This window comes from Canis lupus, chromosome 12, assembly GCF_011100685.1.
Source record: "Canis lupus familiaris isolate Mischka breed German Shepherd chromosome 12, alternate assembly UU_Cfam_GSD_1.0, whole genome shotgun sequence".
Lineage (NCBI taxonomy): Eukaryota > Metazoa > Chordata > Mammalia > Carnivora > Canidae > Canis > Canis lupus.
The window spans coordinates 47,133,226-47,160,758 of record NC_049233.1 but is presented as its reverse complement, the minus strand read 5'-3'; the positions used below and the strand labels follow the sequence as shown (position 1 = coordinate 47,160,758).

Genomic DNA, 27,533 nt, shown 5'->3' with positions numbered 1-27,533 from the left:
AAAGAACATGACCAACTTTATAAAACAAATATTATATTTTTAGTAATTAAATATAATTACTTCTGATTCAATTATATAGGACTCAAAGGTATACTCACTCTTAAGCAAGGTCAAAGTTGATGGTGAATACTTACGAAGACTTGTGATGTTGGAACAGCTGTCTTTGACTTTATAGTCATTTTTAATTGTTCCAGTTGGGCTCCTAATTGCTTTGTCATCATTTCTACCTCTTGAGCACAGGTAATTACATCTGACTATGAAAACAACATAATGTACATTAACATTTTTATAATTTCACTACAAAAATCATGTATTTTAAGTCCCATATGGTCCCCAAACCTCCTGAAGGTAAGCACAATGAAAGCAGAAATTCTGTTCTCCCTGGTATCCTCAAACCAAGAATGGTACTGGCACATGGATAGTGCTCCAGAAATATTTGTTGGATGGGTGAATCTTTTGAAATACAAAAGCTATAATTTTTCCCAAAGGTATTCTTTTTCTCAAGGTATTGATATGCGCTATAATTATATTTCTGAGAAATGGATCCTATGACACAGATTTGTTCAGCTGTTATTTTCCCATCCTCAATAATAATATTAATGAGGTGTTCCTCCAAAAATTATTTGGATACTAAGGTTTTTATTTTTATTTATTTATTTATTTATTTATTTATTTATTTTTTATAGTCACAGAGAGAGAGAGAGAGAGAGGTAGAGACACAGGCAGAGGGAGAAGCAGGCTCCATGCACCAGGAGCCCGATGTGGGATTCGATCCCGGGTCTCCTGGGCCAAAGGCAGGCACCAAACCGCTGCGCCACCCAGGGATCCCCTGGATACTAAGGTTTTTAAAAGTTACATCCAAAAATAAGATGTTAAAGATTGACTCTGAAATAATGACATTTATTCCTACTGTATGCTAAAATCATATTAAATACTTCTAAGTCCAAAAAAAGGGATGAGTATAAATAGGAAAACCAAGATGCAGAAAGGTAAGGAAATTGCCCAAGGATATAGTTAATAAAGGGTGGAATCATGGCTTCTGTCCCAGACCATCAGAACCTAGAGCTCAGCTCTTATCCATTATATTGTACTGTCTGAGATGTGACTAGAAATGGAAATGGTAAGGGTTTATCAGTACAGTGCAAAAGAGTGACAGTCACTTGAAGAGAAAAAAAAAAAGCATTTAAGTCTTCAGATACTTGTAGCCAAACCACAAGCTTTACTAGATATTTTTAAATGACAAATAATTATTTCACAAAAAATATCAGATATTACTGTATTTCAACTAACACAATCTTTATTCACAAATGTACCATTATCCTGTCTTAATTTTACCCACACTATTCTTTAAATATCTCCCTTCCCCTTCCGTCATGCTCCATGTAATTGTCTATCCCATCTAATTAGTCTCTCATCTACCCCATAGTTATTCCCCTTGTTTGTTAGGTTTTAGAAATCAAATATGAGAATGGAGTCCTAAAAATCTCTTTAGATTTGTGCAACAGCAACAAGAAAACAAATGAATCAGCATATGCTCTCCAAAGTAAAAGTTACATCCAACACATAATTTCTTTAAGCCTATAACTGAAGATACTTTAGACTTCCTCCCTGGAGCCATATTTTCAGGGACCAATCACAGAATAGGCACACAGGACTCCTTGATTTTTCCTGATAATGACCTAAAACAATCACTCTGCTTACATGTATCTAAAAGAATTTGTTCACAACGATGTGGAAGTTTTAGTTGTAAAGTTGGTCCTCACAAATAAATAGAAAGATATTCTGTGTTCATGAACTAGAAGAATTAATATTGTTAAAATGTCCATGCTATGCAAATCAATCTACAGATTCAATGCAATATCAAAATTCCAATGGCATTTTTCAAAGAAATAGAATAACAATCCTAAAACCTACATAGAGGCATAGAAGACCCCAAGTAGCCAAGTAATCTAGAGAAAGAAGAACAAAGCTGGAGGCATCACACTACCTAATTTCAAACTGTATTACAAAGCTATAGTAATTAAAACTATAGTAGTGGCATAAAAACAGACACATATATTAATAGAACAGAATAGTGAGCCCAGAAACAACCCCATCATATATGGCCAACTAATTTATGACAAAGAACGCAAGAATATGAAATGGGGGAAAGGATAGTCTCTTGAATAAATGGTGTTAGGAAAACTGGACAGCAACATACAAAAAGAAGTAACCTGGACCCCTATCTTAAACCATACAGAAAATCAACTCCTATTAGATTAAGGAATTGAATGTAAGACCGAAGCTATTAAATTTCTAAAGGAAAACATAGGGCAGAGTAAGCTTCTTGATAGCAATCTTGGGGGTGATTTTTTGGATTTGACACCAAAAGCAAAGGCAACAAGAGCAATAATAAACAAATAGGTCTACATCAAACTAAAAAGCTTCTACAGCAAAGGAAACCATCACAACAAAATGAAAAGGCAACCTGCTGAATGAAAGAAAATATTTGAAAATCATATATCTGATAAGAGGTTAATATATTAGATATACAAAGAACTCATACAAATAAATAGCAAGAAAAAAACCTCCCAAACAATCCAATTAACAAGTGGGTAGAACATCTGAATAACATTTTTCCAAAGAAGACATACAAATAGCCAACAAATACATGAAAAAGTGTTTGATGTCATTTACCATCAGGGAAAGGCAAATTAAAACCACAGTGAGATATCACCTGTTAGTATCAAGAAGACAAGTGTTGGCAAGATGTGGAGAAAAGCAAACCCTCATGCACTATTGGTGGGAAAAGTAAATTGGTATGGTCACTGTGAAAAACAGTATGAAGATTCCTCAAAAAATGAAAGATAGAACTACCCTATGATCTAGCAATTCCACTTCTGGGTATATGTCCAAAGGAAATGAAAACGGCAACCAGAAAAGATATATGTATCCCCATATTCACTGCAGCATTATTTATAATAGTCAAGACAAAGAAGCAACCTAAGTGACCATTGATGGATGAACAGATAAAGAAAATACGGCATATATACACAGTGGAATATTATTCAGCTATAAAAAAGAAGGAAATCTTGCCACTTGAGACAACAGACAGTCCCTAAGGGTGTTATGCTAAGTGAAATAGGTTAGATGGAGAAAGACAAATATTGTATGATCTTACTTATATGTGAGATCTAAAAAAACCTAAAAACAAGAAAAAACCCAATCTCATAAATACAGAGAACAGACTAGTCATTTCCATTGGCAGGGGGTGGGGATGCGGGGTAAAATGGGTGACAGGAGTCAAAAGATATAAACTTCCAGTTATAAGATAAATAAGTCCTGGGGATATAATGTAACAGCATGGTGACTATAGTTAATAATATTGCATCGTATATTTGAAAGTTGCTAAAAGAGTAAATCTTAAAAGTTCTCATCACAAAAAAAAATTGTAACTGTGTGGTGAAGGATGTTACTTACTGCCAGTATTCATTTTGTAACATACACATATACTGAATCAATGCCTTGTACAACTGAAACCAATATAATGTTATGTGTCAATTATATCTCAATAAAAAAGGCAGTTTCACTTAAGAATATCTTTGGTAATACAGTAAAAAGAATGTTTTATTAAATCTTGATCCTTAAGTATAAGCCTTTTAGTAATCAGTGTGATGAGATGGAAAGTACATGTAAAACATGTCTGCTGTATATTAAAATGCATAGTTCTCCCAGGAAAATACTTACTGATTGAATTCTGAGCTGAACTAGCATTTTCCCCCCAGCAGAACATCATTTTTACTTGATAAAGCAACTGACCAATAAACTATAACTACTGAGCCTTAGCTATTTGGCAGATATTTTCTTCAAACAAGTAAATGAAATGAGTCTGTCACTTCAGAGAAACAACAGCTTTGGTTGCCAAAGATAAAATTTGCATTTTGAAAAACTTGTATCTGCCACCATGAAATTGACAGCATCCTAACACTTAAACCTATTTCTAATGAGACTGTTGGTGGAAAAAAAATTAAATTAGTCCTCTAGGAATGCTATCACTTAAAAAAAAATTTTTTTTTCATAATGTGGTCCAAAAAATGCTTAGGGAAAAAAGCATGTGAAGCTGGCATGCTTCTTCCCCATTCCCTTTTAATTGATAAATTCCTCATATTTTGTTCCACGGACATTTTTAACAAGTCTAAAAGAAGTACAAATTCCACCTGATTTGTTTACTTGCATTATCATGAAAAATCAAGAAGTCTGGGGTTGTCTATTCTGTGAATAGCCCTGCAAACATAGCTTAGGGAGAAAGTCTACAAAAGTCTTGACATATACATTTAAAGAAACTGCAGCACTTATTTGCATCATAACAGTAAGTGGCTTTCTCTCTTTGGTGACTGTCTTGCACTTCAAAAGCCCACAGAGGATGGAATTCTGTTCTCTCAGCTATGACAAGTCAACAACATTGTGCTTACTCCTCCTTCTTCTCTTTCACAGTATCTAGATTTGTTTACTGTACCAGATAAAGTTCTAATTGAAGAAAAAAAAATAACTCACTACCTTACTCAGGCTATAATTAAATTTTTTAAATGTTTACATAAGCTGTATGTAGCATTGGCAGAAGAAAAAATTTTAAATCAAAATCAACTCTTCAAAAAGTTATATTAATATACCTATCAAATAATGTGACCTTAAAAAAGAACATTCACAGATTTTATAGACAGGAAAAATTCTCAGCTAAACATAAACTGACGTATTTTATATCCTAGAGATAATATATCCTAGAGATAATATAATTAAACCAATATCCATTCTGTAATAAAACAACCTTAACTATAACTAAGGTAGATTGATGAGAGAAGATTAGATATTTAAAAACAAAACAACAACAACAACAACCAAACAGTGAGTAAGCCAAAAAGAGGCAGATGACAATTAGGAGAACTCATTCTGACCCTGACTGAAGTTAACATGAAATAGTCACAAAGAGTGGTGAGATGAGAAAGTTAACTTTCTCAATAACATAAGCAGCAAAGGGCTTAAAAATGAGATACTGTCTAGAAAAGTAAGAGCTCTCCAGTCCCCTACAGAAATAAAATCAGAGCTGTTCTGCTAAAGCCCTAAAACAATGATGACGGTGGCATTAATAAACATTAACAGCATCAGCATAATCATCAATTTAATGAGCTCATAACTAATAACTACATGCCAGGCATTGTTCTATCTTTATATAGTGTGAGCTATCAACAACCCCATTTTACAGATCTGGAAACCAAGACACAGAGAGGTTAGGCAATTTCCTCAAGGGCATAGATTTAATAAGTGGCAAAGTCATGATTAGGACCCATATGTTCTGGTTGCAGAGCCCACGCTCATCACTTTACCTTCTACTCACTGTCTTTCTAGCTCTGACAATGAGAACTCCAATGAGATTTTTAGACTGGAAGTTAGCTGAACATGCCCCATGATTAAAAGCTCTGAAAAGATGCGCTATAATAAATGACATTCTCTACAACATCTTTACGTTATGAGTGACAGTTTCCAAAGGTTCTTTCTTATGATATCACTTCCAAACACAGACAACAGAGTAAATGTGAGGTTCTTACTCTTGTGGACCTGCAAGCACTTCAAAATAAATTGATTGTAAAATCCTCTTAGTATCTGACTAGTTATAAAAGGCTGATAACCACAACTTCATGTTAGAGGAACATCTACCCAAAAGAATCATTCAATTTAGAACAGCTGACCTAGAGTCCTCATTTCTGAAGACAATTAGATAGTAGGGCAGTTGTGAACACCACCTACTAGTTTGTTGCAATGAAGTCATATCATCTGGATGTTTATTTTTCTATTCTCTACAGTAAAGAGAGAAGACAGATCAAGTGCATCCAGAAGTAGTAACAAGTCATTAAGATACAAGTTGAGAACACATCCCGTTCTGTCTTCCAAGACATTAGTAATGTTCAGTCATATAAAAGACAGTTCAAGGATGCCTGGGTGGCTCAGCGGTTGAGGATCTGCCTTTGGTTCAAGGCGTAATCCTGAGGTCCCAGAATCGAGTCTCACATCGGGTTCCCTGCATGGAACCTGCTTCTCCCTCTGCCTATGTCTCTCTCTGTCTCTCTCTCTGTGCCCTCATGAAGAAATAAATAAAAACTTAAAAAAAAAAAAAAAGGACAGTCCATGAAGGACAGTCCATGACTTGGAACGCATGACTTGGACGCATGACTTGGAACACAGATGTTGTATAAAGGTAAACAGTGACCAGTGGAATGAATGTGTTAATTAATTCGATGGGAGAAGTTGCTTTCACAATGTATACATATATCAAATCATGACTTTGTATACTTTGAATATCTTAGAGTATTGTCAATTATACCTCAATAAAACTAAAAAAAAACAAAACAAAAAACAAAATCATTGACTGATAGGAACATAGCTTGCTATAAAGATGTAGTTAATGAACTGTGTCTGCTAAAACCCTAGGGCAGGATGAAGATGTTCGTTGGTGATAAGGTCCCTCAATCCTTTCTTCTAGATTCCTGTTTTGTATTTTTAGGATTCTGAGTAAGTTTCCATCTGAAAGAAAGTGCTCTGCCACTTTAAAAACAAATTTTAAATCACCACTTTACCAACTTTTCCAACTATTTGGAGATACTGTTTGGTTTGTTCATTAAATCTAAAAATATTAGCAATAAAAATCTTTTCAACCAATTTTTACAATAACAAATGTTCACATAAAAATTATTTAGGTGCCAACTACCTGCCAAAAAGTACACTAAATATGTGCTCTGTGTGAAAACAATGCAGTATCACTTACATGGACACACATACCACTGCTTAACTACAGCATGCTAACTACCACTCCACTGGGCACCAAAGAGAATCAACAATTAGAAATCAATCCCTACTAAAAAAAAAAAAAAAAGAAATCAATCCCTACTTATATTTTCCATTAAATAAAAATCCAACTTCCCCATTTCTATTTTAGTTCCCAGCCCTACAGATGCAATATAAGTCAAGCAGTTATTAAGACTGCTTCCTTTATCAATGACCTGATTCTGCCTTTTGCTTCACCCCATAATATATAAAGTGGTTGCATTCTATGGAAAAGGCCAAATCTTATGACATTAACTCACCAAAATGATCTGAAGGAAGACCTCATACTGCCGCACATTATACAGCGCTTCTTTTAACATATATGGCTGAAGTTCTACACTCATAAGCGGGTTCTTTGCTGCTTTCTCCAGGATGGCTGTGTAGCGGTATGCCTGGTCCTGGGCAATCTGAATTTGGGAATCAATGTGCTGAGTGGTGGCTGGGATTGCTTCATGTAGAATGGCTGGCACTGTTTTTAAAAGCATATTGAGAGACACGAAACAATCTACAAAGAAGCCTAGAAAGTGGTCATAATTGTGAGCATTAAATTGAGTGAGTTTTTTTCTCAACCAAATTAATAACAAGACATGCATGTCATACATTTCTTCCCACACCATGAAGGAAATAATTGGGAGAAAGAAACCTGTCCAAACAAGAGATATTGTCAGAAAGATAACCAAAAGGTAGCAGATCAGCTTTGCCACTAAAATATAGAAGAATCTAAAGAAGAGACAGGTTTTGGTATTATGTGCTACTGGCCATATGCCTCTAGAAAAGGCATATTTTGTGAAAAAGAAAAAAAGCTATGTGAATTACAAAATTAAACAGGATATAGCAATATAACAGATTAGTCTAGCAAGATAGAGAACTTTATAAAGAATAGGAATTGGACTTTCTAGAACAGTTTTTAGAATAGAAAAACTGACCCTATTGCACTAGATAAGTGATCTAGTAAAAGACACTGACACCTTATCAGTGGGCATGCATAAGGAAGTTCCTTCTATGGAGTCCCTGATCAAATACATCATGAGTGCCTTCAAACTCAAGATGATGAATGCATTAAGTATATAACAGTACAGTAAATGCTCTTGGATTTGCAGTTTACAAATATCTCCTCTTGGACTTTCACATCCCATAACGGCATCAGCCACTCTTTTCAGGATGATTTTTATTTTTTACGTCACAAGTTTTATTTCCTTTTGGTTATTTGACTTGGAATAAAGAACACCATCGCCTGGGGTACCTGGGTGGCTCAGTGGTTGAATGTCTGCCTTTGGCTTGGGACGTGAGCCCAGGGTCCTGGGATCGAGTCCTACACTGGGCTCCCGGCAGGAGGCCTACTTCTCCCTCTGCCTGTTTCTGCCTCTCTCTCTGTCTCTCATGAATAATAAATAGAATCTTTAAAAAAATAAATAAATACAATCTTAAAAAAAAAGAAAAAGATTGTATTTATTTATTCATGAGAGACAGAGAGAGAGAAAGAGAGAGAGGGGCAGAGACACAGACAGAGGGAGAAGCAAGCTCCATGCAGGGAGCCTGACATGGGACTCGATCCCCGGTCTCCAGGATCAAGCCCTGGGCCAAAGGCGGTGCTAAACCACTGAGCTACCTGGGCTACCCAAATAAATACAATCTTAAAAAAAAAAAAAAAAAAGAACAAAAAAGAACACCATAGCCCAATGAATTGGGGAAGCTGGCCCCCAGGCAGGCCCCTCATTCCTTCCACTGATTCTCTCTCCCACACGAGCTTTAATAATAATGCTGTAAGTCTTGCCCCAGCAAAATTAAAAATTACTATCCACTATGAATACTCGCTGTATCCAAGGTAGAGTCAAAACTGCATACCTTAGGGGTGCCTGGGTGGCTGAGTTGGTTAAGTGTCTAACACTGGACTTCAGCTCAGGTCATGATCTCAGGGTCATGAGACTGAGCCATATTCTGGCTCTGTGTGGGTGTGGAGCCTACTTAGGATTCTCTCTCTCCCCCTATACCCTCCCCCACCCATCCTCCCACTTGCATGTGCTCTCTCTCCCTGTCTAAAAAAACAAACATAAAAAAAAAAAAGCCTGCACACCATAAATCTAGGAATGCCAGTGAAATACTGTGCATTATTTTCCTCAATGTGCAAGTTAGATTTTAAACCTGTATAACCTGCAGACTTAACCTAATGATATACCTACAGTCATCAATGCCTTCTCCTCCCTTTCCACAGTCTCGGTTAAACAAACGGATCCCAGTAACAATCATGGTGAGTTCATGCAGTTGGCGTTCTTTGTCCTTCTTAGAAAGCGTTAGAAATGTTCCAAGCTCAGCCTGAGGAAAAACACTCTGTAGGGCAGCTAAAACAAACCACAAGAAGGACAACAAAATGGTAGAATAAAGATATCAGAATTTAAGTCACAGGTTTCTTTCAGTAGGAAGTTGAGAACTGTCTTCCTAGAGCTGCTTCTGTGATTCTCTAAATTTCTAATACTTGGTTACAGAACACATGGCAAAATTTATCACATATCAAAACTGGGCTACTGAAAATAATGCCATTGCCTTTTGTCTCTTTTCAATAATTAAGTATCCATCAGTAATGTTTTGACAATGAGCATGAAAACAAGCTTTCTACTTAGGATTCTGAGTAGAAAAAATGTTTTAAAATAATTGTGGAGGAAAATCATTAAAAGGCTAGAAATCTTGCCGATTCCTTACCTTAAATTATCAAAGTGGGCAAATACTTCCTGAAGATTAAATGGTGTCCTTTTCTATCATCCACTTTAAGTGAGAGATGCAACTCCCTTTATCAATATGAAATCTCCCTTTCCAGCGATTCTCATCATCCAGTCAGCCTGGTACTCTTAATCGTACTGCCAGTGTTTCTCTCCTAAGGATTGATGGGTTCCTGGATATGTACAGCTCTAAGAAAATTAACAATACTCACTCTCCAGAAGTGCTGCTTGGGTTTTAGAGTTGAAACACAGTGTGAAAGGAGTCTGGCTAAGTTTTAACCTCTTACCTGTGCTGATTTTATTTTCAGATACAAAGGGGATCTCAGGGGATCCCTGGGTGGCTCAGTGGTTTAGCCCCTGCCTTCGGCCCAGGGCATGATCCTGGAGTCCCGATGGAGTCCTGCCTCAGGCTCCCTGCATGGAGCCTGCTTCTTCCTCTGCCTGTGTCTCTGCCTCTCTCTCTTTCTGTGTGTCTCATAAATAAATAAAAGCTTTAAAAAAAAAAAAAAGGGAGGGGTACCTCATGGGCATCTGGGTGGCTCAGTGGTTGAGCATCTGCCTTTAGCTCAGGTGGTGATCCTGGGGTCCTGGGATCAAGTCTCGCATTGGGTGCCCTGCAGGGAGCCTGCTTCTCCCTCTGCCTATGTCTCTGCCTCTCTCTCTACGTGTCTCTCAGGAATAAATAAATAAAATCTTTTTTAAAAAATGGGGGGACCTCAGTCTTCAATACTTTCAATTTAACATCTTTGGTAAGATACAACGTTCATATCTTTTCACATGTGTAATGGAAATTATATAGATTTTTTACCTGTTGCCTCTCTGACAATCTTGATATCTGTAGGCGATCCCAGCCCAGAGCACAGAAGCACGTAGCTGACAATCTTTCGGTAGAGGCTTTCCAATTCTTCTCTAGCACATGCTCTATTATCTGTAATTTCTCTCATAACAGGACCTAATCTAGACTCCAAGACCCGGTGATGTTCTTCAAGAAATTCCTCTAAAATTGGCAAAGGACAATGTTCCATATATTTGATTTAGAATTCTCACATAAGAGTGTAGGACCAGAGGGAAAAAATGGCTTGGGTATGGCAATTCTATTGCACAAAAACAAGTATTTTCTTAAGGTGTAGTAATCAAAATAAAAAACACACAGTCGCCAGTAAGTAACCTCAAGGGAAAAAATCTAATAGGAAAATTTATTATAGCGCTTTAAATGGCATACTTTGTCAAAACACGTAAAATTTTCAACAGACAATCCAAACAATAATATCCAAAAGAGCTAAAACCTCCTAATTAAGCAGAAAGTAGCACAGGTAGTACAGTGTATGCAAGCACATATAGTATAAATACACATGTATGTAGCATAAATATTCCTGTTCAATTATGTACTTTTTTATTTTAATTCTAGATAAATTTCCTTTGAGTAGAATAATTGATAATATGATGCTACATCAAGAACTGTTTCTCTCCCCCCTCTTCCTGTGATATGATGGGGTCTAGGCTTAATTGTGGCAGGAGCCACAATTCACTAGTAGTACAATTCTTGCAACTAACTTAGTAAGACACCCCATTTTACTATTTCAAGGGCAATAATTCACATATCAACCATCCACAGTTCACACCTGTACTCTTACCACAAAAACAACTGAGAACTTTATGCAAATTTTAAAAATCTAAATTACGATTTCATCAATTCCATGATTACTTATCACGTTAACATCTCATTATTATTAAGCAAAAAAGCAAGATATATAACATATATATGTAGCATAACTGAAAATTCAATACACAGAGGGAAAAAATGATAACAAAAATCCCCAAATGGATAGTAATGATTGCATTACAGTGGGGCAAAGGCACTCTTGTCTATAGAGAAATTTATTTTCCTTTTTCTCTTGTTGCCAGTGTGTCTTTGATGTATGTACTATGCTATTTACATAAAGAAATATGTTCTAAACTTAAATTTCCCATCATTCATTTCATTTTGGAATAGTTACCTAGGTAAGCATTATAAGATAATAATTATAAAGCAAAAACAAAAAAAATCAGCAAATTAGAATCTTTTAACTTTAATGGGCTGGTTGTTTTAATTTCTATTTATTGTATATTATTAGTGCTATAACAGCTAAAACACAATAGACTTGGAAGCATTACTATCAGAGGCATAATAATTAGAATTGACTTTTAACACAAAGGCCATTGGTGTTTTTCTCATTTACCATTTCCATCTATACTATATGCTTCAAAGTTGGAAAAAATTTCAAAAGATAGCTTAAAAATTTAAATTGTTCATTGTAAACCCATTAAAACCCTTACTATCTGAAATACAACAGGAATCTTTTTAAAAAGGTATCAAAATAGGTAGATATATGTTACCTCGACTTGTATAATTCATATCAAAGTAGATATATGTTACCTCGACTCGTATAATTCATATCAAAGTAGACTTGCATCTTAATGGTGTCCAGGGATGGATTTTTACTATCCAACAGCCGACACACACAAACCTAGAAAAAAATACCCATGAATGAAAAAAAAATACCCATGAATGTTTCTAGTTACATTTTCTAAAATACTCAGAAGTATTCTTTAAAGTTATTTTCAAAAAAATTGAGACACATCAAAGCAGTGGTTTCTGATACTTATCCACCAATAACTCCTTTTATTATTATATTGCTCTTTGAGGACTTCAGGCTTCATAGTTTACCCAATGGACAACAATTATTAAGTAATAAGTTCCTTTCCCTGAGGTCACCGATATCACTGTACTCAAGTGGCTAACAGCCTAGTTGAAGGCAAGAAACTTGACACCTTTGCTTAGTCTATGCATCTGAATGTGGCTAAGCGCTCCATGAAGAGTATGCTCCTGGCTAGAGCTCACCTAGGGCTCTTCATTACTATTTATTCAAGACTTGAACAACACTTCTTTGCAGATTTGGGGGGTTACTTGAATTTTATGAAAAGCTGTTCCTCTGCTCACAAAAGTTCTCTAGCTCTGCCTTCTATTTCAAAATTTCTTCCTCTGGTCTGTTTTCTCCCATTTTTCCTCCCACATACATTGCTCATTCCACTTCCTTGCTTTGCCCCTTTAGATGAACAACCTGAATTTTTCTTTTCTCTCCTCTCCTCCAACTTCTTTCTTTCCCTTCTCATCCCTTAGGCTTTATTTCTGCAGCTGCCAGGCACAGCAGCACCAACACTCTCAATGCACCTCCCTGAGCACCAACACTGCTTTTCTGGGAGCGGGACACAGAATGCAAGAGTGAGGCCTGGTCACTGCATCTGAATCCATCCAGGGATAAAAGCACTGTTTTAAATGCAGACTTTACAAATATGAAAATTAACTCATCCACATGATTTTTAATTAAGAAAAAAGAAAACAGTCTTTTCCTCCGATGCAGGATGTACACTGATAATTTATGTACCTATCATATTAAAAGCATATTGAGTTTAATTATTTCCAACTTAGTTGTATTGGGGGGGAGTGAGGGGGTAGGAAACAACTCTTCTTGAGCCCTGAAAAAGAGAAAAATTTATTTTCTGACTCTCCTTGATTCTCCTTCAGAACTTTCCAATAAAATTTCTGGCTGACCATCACAGTCACTTTGCTAAGTCGTATTGCAAGAACAGGCTTCCTACCACATTTAAAATCAGCACAGAAAGATCCAGCTCCAGGCTACTCTGGAGAATCACGGTGTCTCTACTGCAGAATCATCCTAACAACATATTCCCCCCAGCTCCAGGCTTCCAAGACTCTTCTTGATTCCTGTGGCATCTGCATATGGACTCGTGTGCCACTATGTGAATTGTCAGATGTGAAAGAAGATGGGGATGATGAAAGTTTTCTCTGCCATTTGTTTGAGCCCAGAAAATACCCATATACAAGCCTAGGAAAGCTTGCTTCAAGTCTTTTATGTGAAGGAGGGAATTAATATTAAAATCATTAAGCCTGGGAGAAAAAAAGAAAGTTGAACTTTTAGGAACTACATCTAGGAATGTTCAGAAAATAAATGTAAGCACCTATATCCAGGGAGTCAAACTTAAAACATATGAGAAAATAGGAAGCCTTGGTGGCTCAGTCAGTTAAGCACCTGACTTTGGCTCAGGTCATGATCTCAGGGTCCTAGGATAGAGGCGCTTGTCCCTCTGCCCCTGACCCTGCTCATGCTCTCTCTCAAATAAATAAATAAAATTTTAAAAAAGAATGTGAAAAAACTAATGATGTCTAAAATTCTTAAAACTGGGGTTCAGGCACATATACTTGATTTCTAACTATGAATTATTTGCTGTGGCTTCAATTTTTCCTTTAGAATTGAAAAACACAAATTACACTGAATGAATAATTATCTGAATCTTAATTTAGTGCTAGGTCTATAGTATATGAACAGTCAGTTAATGTTCTCAGTGTAACATTAGATTAATAACAAGATGTTTCTAAAATACACATTTAATGACATTGCTACCTGCCAGTATCCATATCCATCCTTCCTTACCAACAGCCCCAATCTGGATTGGGGACAAGATTTGTTCAGCTGAAAACAGAAAAAGAAATCAATGTCCCTGGCTCGCCTGCAGTACCATTCTGGTCAATAAATGTAAACAGATGGGAAAAATTCTAAGAAAGCTATTACTTTCTGAATATAGTGACTGACCCAACTGGCACATGCAAGATGGTGACCCAGGAAGCCAGGAAAAACAACCTATGTATCTTTAGACTTTATGAGAAACAATAAATCTCACATTTTTTTTGTACCACCAGTTGGTAGGGTTTTGTTTCATGAAGCTGAAGGCAATAATGGCTAATACATATATTGTATTCAGAATTGCAAACAAATAATTTAAAATTTGAGAACTGTCGTATAATCACCTTAACAAGTTTCTGTACATCACTTTTCATGAGGGTTCTATCCATGTTAAAGCCATTACTGGGGTCCAAGACAACAGCTTTCACCTGAGAGTGGAAAGAAGCTATTAAATAATTTTATTTCATATAATTATGAAACTGGTTTGTTTCCATTTTTTAAACTGCCTCCTGATTACTCAGGGGTCGATTATTCAGCTGATTTTCTTATTATTACCCAATTCACCAGTGCTTTCATTAGAGGTTGAAGGAAGCAAGCAATAACCATCACATTTGAATATGGTGTTTGAAAAATTATGTGGAGAAATAAATTGAAAAAAGTGAATAGATTTTAGATTGGGAAACTATTTGAATATTTTATCATATTTTTATTATGTATTGTTAAATCTAAAGCAAGAATAGAGAGACCAAGGCAATGAGTAATTTTTATAACAGTGAACAAAAATACATGCTACAGCTCTGACACAACAATATTACCGATGCTTCTAAAACAAATCAAGATCTTCTAAATCAGTGTCTATAAATCTAGAATGACATGCTTCATAGAAAAAAATAATTTTTGCTAACTTGTCCAGTGGCCTCAATATGTTTTCAGCAGAGTAACATTTAGGAAAGCTTCACAAAATCTTAAGAGGGAAATCAGCACCACTTAAAGCTATTTTTCAATAAAGCAATAATTCAAAAAATATTCATTCTTACCATAAAAGCAGCCAGAGTTTCAGAAACAATCTCTCCATGGCCTGCACATTCTTGTCCTATTTCTCGAATGATATTCTTTATAACACTTTCTGCCTGAGTGGGAGGCATTCTGCCTAAGTAAAACAATGATTATTTTTTTAAAGAACTGTATTTATATATGATTTTTTCCTCTTAGATTTGTAAAGAGTCATTCTATTATTTATTAACCTATTAGTATTTATTAGCATCTATAAAAATTTAAAAACTTTTCTCTAATTTATAAAACTGAAGGACTTTGTTGATGACAGAGCAATCAGGACTTCAAATTGGAACGGAAGTATTTCCTATTTTGTGAAAAATGACATAAATAGAGCCATTTTCAAAACAGAACTGGAGCAGCCATTTCAGGGGAACTGCTCTGCATGTCCTCTTCTCTTCTTTACACCTTTGAACTAAGCCCAACTGCCAACATCCCAAGAGTCAGCAAGAACGAGAAAATCCTGTTTGAAAAGCAATAAATAAGAACTCTTGACTAGCGACCACTTCACTTACCCAATGACTGAAGTACAAATCTAGCCCTGCTTGTCAACACCAAAGAGCTCTTCTTAAAAACAACCTACCCAAACATTTTTCTTCCATAAAAACCCTGAATCCACCTCCTTTAATTGGCGAACTATTTGGGTTTCTACCCAAATCTGTACATCCCCAATTGCAATCCTTTTATCACAAATAACCGCTTTGCCTCTTGAACTGGTTTCTTGTTTTTAGGTTGACAGTCTAAATGCTGGTGATTACCAAAGGTATATTTATATCATGATATATATTTTTCCAATTTAATGACTGAACTGTATTAGGGAGGTAGATTTAATGAGAAACCCCAGTCCTATCGGTGCAGGTGGCAAAATACAGTTTTTAGGCGGAAATGTTTAGTCCGCCACATTCACTAAGTGATCTCTCATAATTACATGGGACTCTAGGAAAACAATTCTTGCTCAAATCCTCTAAATTCTCTTTCCTGCGCATCCCAGCTGGAGTTTGGGCTTTTGACTAAAAATATAAATGAAAAAAAAAACCAAAACATATTATGTGAAATATGGACATTTTGAAAGATAAACTCCTAAATTATTAATTCCATTTACTACAAACCAATAAAGGGTGGTACGTTTTAATGAGTTTCCCCATCTTCCCAAGCATCAGTAACTGAGCACTGGGATTCTTTGCACGTAGAGAGGAACAAAGGCAATCCGGGTAGATAAAGCGAACTCTCAGCATCACTAATGTTCATTTAAGGTAGCGCTTGGCATTTTGTCCAGTAGAATCAGACGGCCTGGGATCCGTGGCGACCCCATCATTTTCTAGCTGAGACCCTAAGCATTTGCTTCCCCCCTCTGAGAGCCGGTTTCCTTCTCTGAAACTTTGGTATGACTAGTACCCTCCTCCCAGATTGTCCCAAGACCTAAGCGAGCTCTGTGCACCTACTGGTTAAAACAGTGCGAGGCATAAAAGGCATAAAGTAAGCGATTAGAACAGCGGCTTGCAACAGGTACTCAGGGTCAGCGGCGCCTGCGCGCGTTCGCGAGAGCGGCGGGGGCGGGGCCGCGGCGGGGGCGGGGCGGGGGCGGGGCGGGGGCGGGGCCGCGGCGGGGGCGGGGCCGCAGGGGGTTGCTACGGACTCGCCTCCGCCCCACTTCTCCCCTCTCCCGCGGTGCCCCGCAGACACCCGAAGACTCAGACGCGCGCTCAGCGGGATGAGAGGTCTGACCTGCCGACCTGGGCGCCTCTGACCGGACACCACCCCTGTTTCCGCTGAGTCTGGGCGCCGGGAAAGGAATTCTGACGGCAGCTGAGTCCCAACCGAGGCTGCCCCGGGCGTCCAGCCGCGGGGGCTCCACCTGCTGCGCACGCGGCCTCCTCTGGCGGTACACCTGGGGCTGCGGGGCGCGGCGCCTCGAGGCCCCTCCACGCCCCGCTCTGCCCTGCCTCGGGCAGGCCGCGGTACTCCGCGTGGGCCCAGTAACCGCGGAGACAGAACGCGGAGGCCCAACCCAGGGGGCCTTGTGGGCGGAGCCAACGTGGGGAGGCGTGGCCGCGCCCAAACGCCAGAGACTTTGCCCGAAGGGATGGGCAACAATTTTTTTTTTTAAAGATTTTATTTATTTATTCATGAGAGACACAGAGAGAGGCAGAGACACAGGCAGAGGGAGGAGCAGGCTCCATGCAGGGAGCCCGACGTGGGACTCCATCCCGGGACTCCAGGATCACGCCCCGGGCTGAGCCACCCGGACTGCCCTGGGCAACAATTTTTAAAAACAGAAATGAACAAAATATATAGAAGGTCCCAAACCTGGTAGAGAAAAGCAGGCTCACTGCACCTTAGTGGTTAAGGGTGTCAAACACGAGGTTTCTTAAGAGTATTTACTTGGGTGAAAATTAATGAAGAGAAGTCTCCCTAAAAGCGGACTTGGAAGGCTGGAAGGGGTGCCTGCAAGGGGAAGCCCCTCCCACTCCACCATTAAATTATAGGAAGAATTGCCAATTAAAGACCGCAACGGAAGAATCTTCAAAAGGAAAAGAATCGTCAATTACAGCCTGAACAGGGAAGTTGTACATTGTAACCTATGAGAAATCGAATACCCCTGTACCTCAGCCAATGAGAAATCCTCATCCCCCTGGACTCTTGCTTTTCTCAAACGGACTTTTTTTTAATTTTTTTTATTATTTTTTTATTTTTTTATTTTTGAAGTCTATCTATTTGACAGAGAGAGAGAGGCAGGCAGAGGCAGAGGGAGAAGCGGGCTCCAGGCTGAGCAGGGAGCCCGGTGTGGGGCTCCATCCCGGGACCCTGGGATCACAAGCCCGGCTGAAGGCAGGCGCTTAATGGACTGAGCCCCCCAGGTGCCCCTCTCCAATGGACATTTATTGAAAAAAAAAAAAACCCTTCTACCTTCCTCTTTCTTCTCAAGAAAATAATGTTCCTTGTCTTTGTTGTATTTGCCTTTGGTTTTGTGTAACTCTCTTGTCCTAAATTGCAATTGTCTGTTATTCCCGAGTAAACTCGCTTTGCGGGCAAACTAATGCAGAGCCCTATTTTCAAGGTTAACAGTTACTAGTGTGGGAACCTATATGGCCTCTAAAAGGGAGACAAGGCGGAGGCAGGAGCCAGTTTGGAGAGGATGGGAAAATCGAGAGGTTGTATTGTTGTATGGAGTTTATATAAAAGTATCTAGTTTTAAAAACCAAAAGCAAAAAGGATTGTTGTGCCCAAGATTGCGAATCCGAGAAACCACCAAGGAGCCGACACCCATGCAAGTACATGGGGGTTTATTTACAAGCTCGAGTTTGGGTCCAAGTATACTCCATACAGCAGAGCAGGGACTTGGACCCCAAGACTAAGAAGCACAGCAGTGTTATAGGGGCCAGTGGCCAATGAGATTGTAACATACGCAGAAAGTTGCACAGTCATGTGGTCCACACGCAGGTGGCCAATTGAATCACGATTCACCCTATAGTGACCATTTGAACTAGCCTATTATTCTGGTTAGAGAATTGGCGCGCAGGTTTGGCGGGCAAAAGAGGGGTTTTCATTCCTTGGCTGGTTAAAGGTCAGAGGTCCCGCGTTCGTAAGTGTTCTGGTTTCTGATAAGGGTGTGCTTAATAGCTAAACTAGGGTGAGGGAGTGCCTTAAACAATAGGCAGGTCGTGGCGGTGGGGTGGGGGGGTACATGAGATGGCAGGTGTAGCACAAAATGGAGTTAGTCCTGCTCTGCTTGTCCAGGGGTAGGGGATTTTTGTTAGATTTCCTGGGTCCCACAGGATCACAGTTTAATTTCATGTCCTGTTCAAAAGAAGTCTGTAACAGGATGGTGTAAGATGCCAGAAGAGAAAACCACATTCAGGAAGTACATGATAGGGATCCCTGGGTGGCGCAGCGGTTTGGCGCCTGCCTTTGGCCCAGGGCACGATCCTGGAGACCCGGGATTGAATCCCACGTTGGGCTCCCGGTGCATGGAGCCTGCCTGTGTCTCTGCCTCTCTCTCTCTCTCTCTCTCTCTCTCTCTCTCTCTCTCTGTGACTATCATAAAAATTAAAAAAAAAAAAAAAAGGAAGTACATGATAAGGACCACACCCAGGACTGGAGTTGGGATGATGAGGTTTTGTTTCTTAACATTAAGGTTGATTAGGCCCGCCTACTGACCTGAAGTACGAAACAGGATTAACTCTATACCAGAAACCAGTATCAACAAAGTTTTATTTTAAACAGGCTACTGCCAGTAATTTTTTCAAACAGTAAAGGAATACAGTTGACCCTTGAACATCCTGGGGGTTAGGTGCTCTGACACCTACCTGCCTGTCCCCCTAGCCCTCACCTCCACGTGGAAAAATGATATGTGACTCCCCAAAAAACATAATTACTCATAGCCTACTGTTGACTTGAAGCTTACCGATAATATAAAGAGTTGATTAGCACATATTTTGTATGTTGTATGTATTATATTCTGTATTCTAATAAATTTAGAGAAAAAAAATCACAAGGAAAAGACATTTACAATGCTGTATATTTATTTTAAAATAAAAAATGTAAAAAAATGAAAAAATTAAAAAATTTTAAAAAATACACATAAAAGTAGACCTGCGCAGTTCCAACACATGTTGTTCAAGGGTGAACTGTACAGAATATATTTTGCTTAAAGATATTCTTAGATTACTAGGAAATGAATAACCACAGGAATGCACAAGTTATAGTAAAAAAGGATTTTATTTATTTTCCCCTTCTAGAAAATTCTCCTAGAATATGGATGAAGCTTGTGCAAAAATAGATGTGCAGAGTAGCAAGTTATAATAGCAAAACGTTAGAAATCTAAACACTTGATATTTAAGGAATGTTGTCAAAGTGAATATAAGGCAGATATTAAAAATAATGTGAACAAAAACCTTAAGTATGTGTCTAATGTTTTTAAAAGCTAAATGCAAAATGTATATACAGCATGCCTTCAATTATATTCATATATATGCGTATATAATATATATATATATATAAAGTGTATAACTCATGTACCAGTATTCTTAGCAGTGTTTGGATCTGAGTAAGGGTAAGGTATTATTCGTTTTATTTTCTTTATTATTTGAGATGGCTAAGTTATTATTTTTATTTCTTTATACTTTTTTAGTATTTCTAGATTTTCTTTGATGAGTATATATTGTCTATGAAACAAAATGAAGGAAAAAAATAATGGGGAGAGGGGCTAGCTATATGTAGAGAATGAGCCCAATTTGGAAACTGTAAATAGACAAGGTAAAACAACCAAAAGGAAAGTAAAACAGCAAAATTTTAAGTGGTGATATCTAGGCAATAAGATCATGGCTATTTTCTTCTTTATACTTTAGGATATCTACCAAAATGTTTTTCATAAGTGTATTTCCTAAATGTTTCCTAAACATTTCCTAATGTGTCTGTCTGATGCTAATTGCCCATCTAATATCAATTTTCTCTTCTTTCTTACTAAACCTGATTGTGTGGTTGTGTTGTGAATGATAATGTTCTGTGCCAGAAAGAAAGAAAGAAAAGAAAGAAGAAAGAAAGAAAGAAAGAAAGAAAGAAAGAAAGAAAGAAAGAAAGAAAGAGAAGAAGATCTCACACCCTCTTTCAGCTAGAGGTGGAAACATGTGATATGGTCCTGGCCAGTGAGATTTAAGTGGAACCACTGGATAGATGTCAGAGAAAACCCTTTCATTTTATGTCTATCTCCTTCCCTTTTCATTGTGCTTGAAATGAGAATGTACTAGCTGAAATTCCAGCCTTATTGTGAACATGAAGATGAGGACTACAAAAATCTACAAAGGAGCCTGAGTCCTTGGTGATATTATAGAGCATTCATATCAGTCTTTTTGACTAGCTACCTCTGGAATTCCCATTACATCAGAGAAAATGAAACTCTACCTCATTAAGCCATTGTTATTTAGGTTTTCTGCTACATTCAGCCAAATTCAATAGGTACGCCTTTAAAAATATTATTTAGCCTTTTGTGCTTACTGAATTATTGGTTCTAATTCTTCACTCTCCTGACATGAACACTCTTACCACAGACTTGTATGCTTCCTCCCCCTTTGACTTGGAGCTTAGTTCTAGGACTTGCTTTGCCCAATGGGATGTGTGGAAGTGAGAAATGTGCCAAATTCAGAGACAAGGACTTAAGAGACCCCGTATTTCTCCTTTTCCTCTTGAATCTGTATCACTGCCATTAGAAGAACATATCCTGGGAATTCTTTGGTCCCAGGAGAAGAATGAGAGGCAAATGGAACAAAATTGCCTGAACCAATCTTTCAGTAAGATATACAGCTATCCAATTGGGCCCAACCTAGATCAGCCTAACTCCAGACAAGCTGTAGATGTGTGATAATTAAGAAGTGTTGTCTTCAATCACTAAGATTTTTAGTAGTGTATTATACATTATTATAGTGGTACTAGTTCATTTGTAAATCTTTCAACAATTCAAATTTCTCATTTATAAAACATAGATAATAACAGCATCTACCTCACAGAGTTGAGCATAAAATGTGGTAATACTTATAAAGCATTTAGCATATGACTGATATAAATAAAAGGATCATTAAATTTTAGATATTATTATTACCCTTATCACTACTATTATTGAAAAAATCAAGTATGAAAATATATTTCACATTCCCATGACTTATTGGACTTCTAGTCCATTAGAACTAATTTTTTCTAGTTTTAACAAGGCAGCAATTTAAAAAGAAACATGGGAGACCGAGAGAGTGCCTCCAGAGAATCTTGTCAGAAAAAAATAATGGTAGGAGATATATTTACCTTGAGAAAAAGATAGCATGAGAACTGTTAACATTTTTGTTTAACAAGAAAAGACTTTAAGTATCAGAATATCAGAGCAGAAATCTACATACAGTAGTGGATTTAATTTAACATAAAGAAATAGAGCTGACCAATTGTGATGGAAGTCATACTAGAAGAGCTGAGCTCCAGTTTATTAAATGTTTTTATCTCAAAGTTAAAGGATTACCTTCAAGGATGTTGTGGATTTAAAAATCCACAGCTAATATCACACTCAATGGGAAAAAAATAAGAGTTTTCCCCTAAGATCAGAAATGAGACAAGGATGTCCACTCTCATCACTTTTATTCAAAATAGTATTGGAAGACCTAACCACAGCAATCAGACAAGAAAAAGAAATAAAAATCATCCAAATTGGTAAGGAAGAAGTAAAACTTTCACTATTTGCGGATGACATGATACTATATATAGAAAACCCTAAAGAGCACCAGAAAAATACCAGAACTTATGAGTTCAGTAAACGTGTAGGATACAAAATCAATATACAGAAATCTGTTGCATTTCTATACACTAATAGTGAAATAGCAGAAAGAGAAATTAAGAAAACAATCCCATTTATAATTGCACCAAAAAAAAAAATATCTAGGAATAAAGCTAACCAGGGAGGTGAAAGACTCATACTATGGAAATCATAAAACCGATGGAAGAAATTGAGGTTGACACAAACAAATGGAAAGACATTCCATGCTCATAGATTAGGAGAATAAATACTGTTAAAATGTCCATACTATCCAAAACAATCTACAGATTTAATGCAATCTCTATCAAAATACCATTGGCATTTTTCACAGAACTAAAACAGGTAATACCAAAATTTGTATGGAACCACAAAAGATCCCAAATAGACAAAGCAATCTTGAAAGAGAAGAACAAAACTGGAGCTATCACAATCCCAGATTTCAAGATATACTACAAAGGTGTAGTGATATAGTATGGTACTAGGCACAAAAACAGACACATAGATCAATGGAACAAAATAGAGAGCCCAGAAATAAACCTATGCTTGTGTGGTCAACGAATCTATGACAAAGGAGGCAAGGATATGCAACAGGAAAAAGATAGTCTCTTCAACAAATGGTGTCGGGAAAACTGGACACTATATGCAAAAGAATAAAAATGGACTTTTTATGTGCACAAAACTTGACTCAAAATGGATTGAAGACCTAAATGTCAGACCTGAAACCATAAAATTCCTAGAAGAAAATGTACGCAGTAATTTCTTTGACATCACTATAGAAAGGTTTTTCTAGGTATGCTTCCTTTAGCAAGGGAAATAAAAGCAAAATTAAACTATTGGGACTACACTGAAATAAAAAGCTTTTGCACAAGTGAAGGAAACCATCAGCAAAACAAAAGACCATCCACCAAATGGGAGAAAATATTTGCAAATGATATATCTGATAAGGGGTTAATATCCAAAATATATAAAGAACTCCCACAACTTAACAGCCAAAAAACAATTAGTTCAATTTAAAAATGGGCAGAAAACATGAACAGACATTTCTCCAAAAAAGACATACAGATGACCAACAGACACATGACAAGATGCTCAACAGCACAAGTCATCAGGGAAATGCAAATCAAAACCACAATGAAATATTACCTTGCTACTGCTAAAATGTCTAAAATCAAAACACAAGACAAGTGTTGGCGAGGATGTGGAGAAAGGGGAACCCTCATGCACTGTTGTGGAGAATACAAACTGGTGTAGCCACTGTGGAAAACAGTATGGAGGTTCCTTAAAAAATTGAATACATAATTACCCTATGATCCAGTAATTCCATAACTGGGTATTTACCCAAAGAAAACAAAAACACTAATTCAAAAGAAAAATGCACCCCTGTGTTAGCCAAGGTATGGAAGAAACCCAGGTATTCATCAACAGATGAATTGATAAAAATGGGGTGGTGTGTGTGTGTATATTACTCAGCCATAAAAAAAAAAAAAGAATGAAATGTTGCCATTTGTAACAACATACATGAATTTAGAGGGTATAACGCTAAGTGAAATAAGTCACTCAGAGAAAGACAAGTACCATATGATTTCACTCATATGTGGAAATCTGAGAAACAAAATAGAAAAAAAAAGAACAAACAAAATAGACTCAACTATAGAGAACAAACTGGTAGTTGCCAGAGGGGAGGTGGGTGGGGATGGTGGGTGAAATAGGCAAAGCAAACGAAGAGTACACTTATCATGATGAGCACTGAATAATGTACAGAGTTGTTGAATCACTATGTTGTACACCTGAAACTAATATAACAATATATATTAATCATACTGGAATTAAAAAAAAAAAAAGAATGTTGCAGACTTCATTCCTATGACTAAGTGACTTTAAGATATCAGGAACCACCATACTTTTATAGAAGTGAGTATATATTTTCTTTTTCCTAAAGTCTTTTTTTTTTTAAGATTTTATTTATTCATGAGAGACAGAGAGAGAGAGAGAGATAGGCAGAGACACAGGCAGAGGGAGAAGCAGGCTCCATGTGAGGAAGCCTGATGTGGGACTCGATTCTGGGACTTCAGGATCAGGCCCTGGGCCAAAGGGAGGTGCTAAACTGCTGAGCCACCAGGCATCCCTCTTTTTCCTAAAGTCTTAAGAGCAAATGAGTTGAATATTTTAGTGTTTATGAATTTTTTGAATGTTGAACAGTGTAAATGTTCTCCTTGTTGAGTGTCTGAATTTTGTTGTCTCCCTTGAAGTAGTGCTGAGCTTTCTTTGTTCTTTTTCAGACAGTAAAATCATTTGTGGATCACTTTGATTTCTTTGAGGACTATTTTTAAGCTTTACTAGAATGAGTCTAGAGTAGTCTTCACTCCAAGGAGAATTTGTCCCTACTCCTAAGTTATGGCTGCTTTGAGGTTTTCACAGAAGATTCTCTGTACTCTGGCTGGCCACAGATCCAATGTCTGCTCATCTTCTGTGAATTCTGGGAATTATTTAGCTTACAGCTCTCTAGTCATTCTTTGCTCAGACTCAGATTTATGGAGCTCTATTTTTCCCCCTTAGCTTCCACCTTTCAAATTCTTCTACCTTTCAAATTCCATTTCCCTCAGCCTCTGGGAATGCTGCACTCCATCTCTTCAACTCCGCTGGGTCTCCAAACTCTATTTGAGTTTATTTTCTCATGATCTGGAAAATTCCTCCAAGCAAAAAGTTGGGGAAACCAATTTCATATGTTTTTTTTCTCTCAGGTATCACACTCTTTGTTTTCCAATGTCTGAATACAATTGCTTTACAGATTTTGTCCAGTTTCCAGGCTGTTTGTGACAGGAAGTCCAGTTATTATTTTGTCATGGTCGCAGTAGAGCCCTGAGTAATCTTGGAGAGAGGATAATAGGAAATAGTCACCTAGGAGAGTAGAAAAGTATGCTTAATAAAAATTTTCAGCTCATTATTGGGAAGTGTGAATATTCATTTGAAGGTTATAATCATGAATATAGGTGAAACCAATCTTCCATGTAAAGTGACTTTATTCAGACATTGTTCAGTAGTCCAGGAGCAGCATGGGAAGAGTAGATGGTGGTCTACTCTGGATTTGGAGTGTTGCCAGACTAGCTGTTATAATGATAGTCTAGGGCTTTTCAACCAGCTTTAATCAACAAAAGCAATTATGCAGTTCTTTAGATATTGCAAAGATCTTACTAAGAAAATTTCCAGTTATTCACAGAGATATAATTAACATTTGGAAGAGTACTTTAGGGTTTACAAGGTTGTTTCACAGATAACAAATGAGCTGTTCCTTACAACAGCCTCACAAGAAAATGAACTTTTGTCATTTCAGTTTATACATTTCATATTCAGAGTGTGTAAGAGACCAGCCTAAGACTATGCAATTACTAAGTCACAGAACCATCTTAGTCCAATTGCTCTAAACAGTCCTTACAATTTGAAGGGAACTCTCAAAGATTCTGTGAGAAGTTCTACTCTTTCCTCCAGAAAAATACATAAAATCCCTAAGTTGCATAGAATTTCAGAGAACTCACAAATTCCCTGAAGCTCACGAAAGTGTCAATGGCCTCTTAATTAAAAATCTTTAATGTACCTGTGGGCCCTAGGATGGCTTCATGGTTTGAACATCAACTCTTGATTTCAGCTGGGATCATGGTTCAGGGTTGTAGGATCAAGCCCCAGGTCACAATCTGTGTGCAGCAGGGAGTGTACTCCCAATTCTCTCTCTTCCTCTCCCTCTACACCTCCCCACACCCAAACCCACCCCCCACCACTGCTCAAATAAATAAATCTTAAAAAAAAAAAAAGAATAATGTACCTGGACAGGGGTTAGTTGGATATTCACTTTATAATTATTTATTCAAGGGCACATATGTATCAACCTTTTCTGTATATATATTTCGTAAAAAAGTAAAGAAAAAGCACAATAATGTAGAACTTCTCTACTTTTCATTATGCTTTTTGGCTATACCATTGAATAGAGTTTCATCCAGGTTTTCAAAAAAATCCTCAAAAGTTTAAAAAAATTCAGATCTTGTGTTTTTCACCTATTACATTTTTGTTCTCTATTATTTATATGCTATGCAATAGTTAACCACTTTTTTTTTTGGATAGCTATCGTGTTAGCCTATGTAAAACATGTAGTATATCAATTTTGAAACCACAGTCGAGTCATGGAATTAGACCCAGAGAGTCTTAAAATTAGCTGACAATTTCCTTTCCCAGTTTAACTTTCCTTCTCTGTAAAGATGTTTGATAACAAGAGGGAAAATGAATTTTCAGGGTAATGATGTGAAAGAAATTGTGGAAGCAAAAACAATACAAGTTACCCTTAATTCAGTTTCTTTCAGAATAAGCATGAACTATTTTAAGTCTATTTTCCTGCATCCTTTCACTCAAGAAGATCATGAGATTATTTTTTAATCATCTTCCTTGGAGAGAATACTTTTTAAAAGTTAGTTACCTGGGCACGGATATGAAGAGGTAGAAAAAAACAGAGTTGAGTTTCCTGACATAGAAATAGCATAGCTTCTTAAGTTTTTTAGTCTGACACTTAAAAAAATCTACTTTTCTTGGGAAAGAATGTGCAAAGATCATAAAAGATCCTGAACCCAACTCCTCCCACGTACACACCAAATCTACAGCCATATATGAATAATTTCCCTCTGAAAGAGATCTGAAAACTAGAGTAACTGCTTTCCATAACAAAGGGTAAAAGGACATCCAGACAGGTAGGAGAGACACAAACAAGGTCCTACAAAAAAACCCACCCCAGCATGGTGACACACAACAGAGAGGAATCTCACCAGACAAGTGCTTCTCTTGGAGGAGCAAGGGGTTGATGCCCTACACAGGACACCCGGGCTTCTTCCTGAGTCTGCACCAGAGAAAAGTTCCTAGGACATCTGGCTTAAGAAACCATTGTGCTGACATCTGGGGGTTCCAAAGTGCTATGGGATGCTCAGAGTCCCCCTCAGAGGGCTCACACATGCAGTCTTGCTGCTTGAAGAAACAGCAATTTGGAAAGCCCTAGTGTCAATCCACAAGCAAAAAAGACTATCATAGGCACGGAGGTTCTCCCCAACAAAGAAGGGTGTC

General features: G+C 37.5%; 1 protein-coding gene across 7 annotated transcripts in view; it reads right to left on the bottom strand.

Annotated features, from left to right (window-relative positions):
* CFAP206 (cilia and flagella associated protein 206) overlaps positions 1-27,533 on the bottom strand; it is a 62,872-nt gene that overhangs the window by 15,477 nt on the left and 19,862 nt on the right. Inside the window, exons 1-8 of one of the 7 annotated variants that reach the window (XM_038554681.1) lie at positions 16,871-17,074; positions 15,130-15,238; positions 14,437-14,520; positions 11,986-12,076; positions 10,378-10,566; positions 9,036-9,194; positions 7,116-7,372; positions 135-254 (exon numbers count right to left, since the gene is read on the bottom strand). In XM_038554681.1, the coding sequence (XP_038410609.1) occupies positions 135-254; positions 7,116-7,372; positions 9,036-9,194; positions 10,378-10,566; positions 11,986-12,076; positions 14,437-14,520; positions 15,130-15,237 (1,008 nt within the window). In that variant the 5' untranslated portion in view covers position 15,238; positions 16,871-17,074. Of the gene's footprint in view, positions 1-134; positions 255-7,115; positions 7,373-9,035; positions 9,195-10,377; positions 10,567-11,985; positions 12,077-14,436; positions 14,521-15,129; positions 15,243-16,587; positions 16,690-16,870; positions 17,075-27,533 lie in introns of those variants that run through there. The other 6 variants (XM_038554682.1, XM_038554683.1, XM_038554680.1 and 3 more) reach the window with 6 other exon arrangements.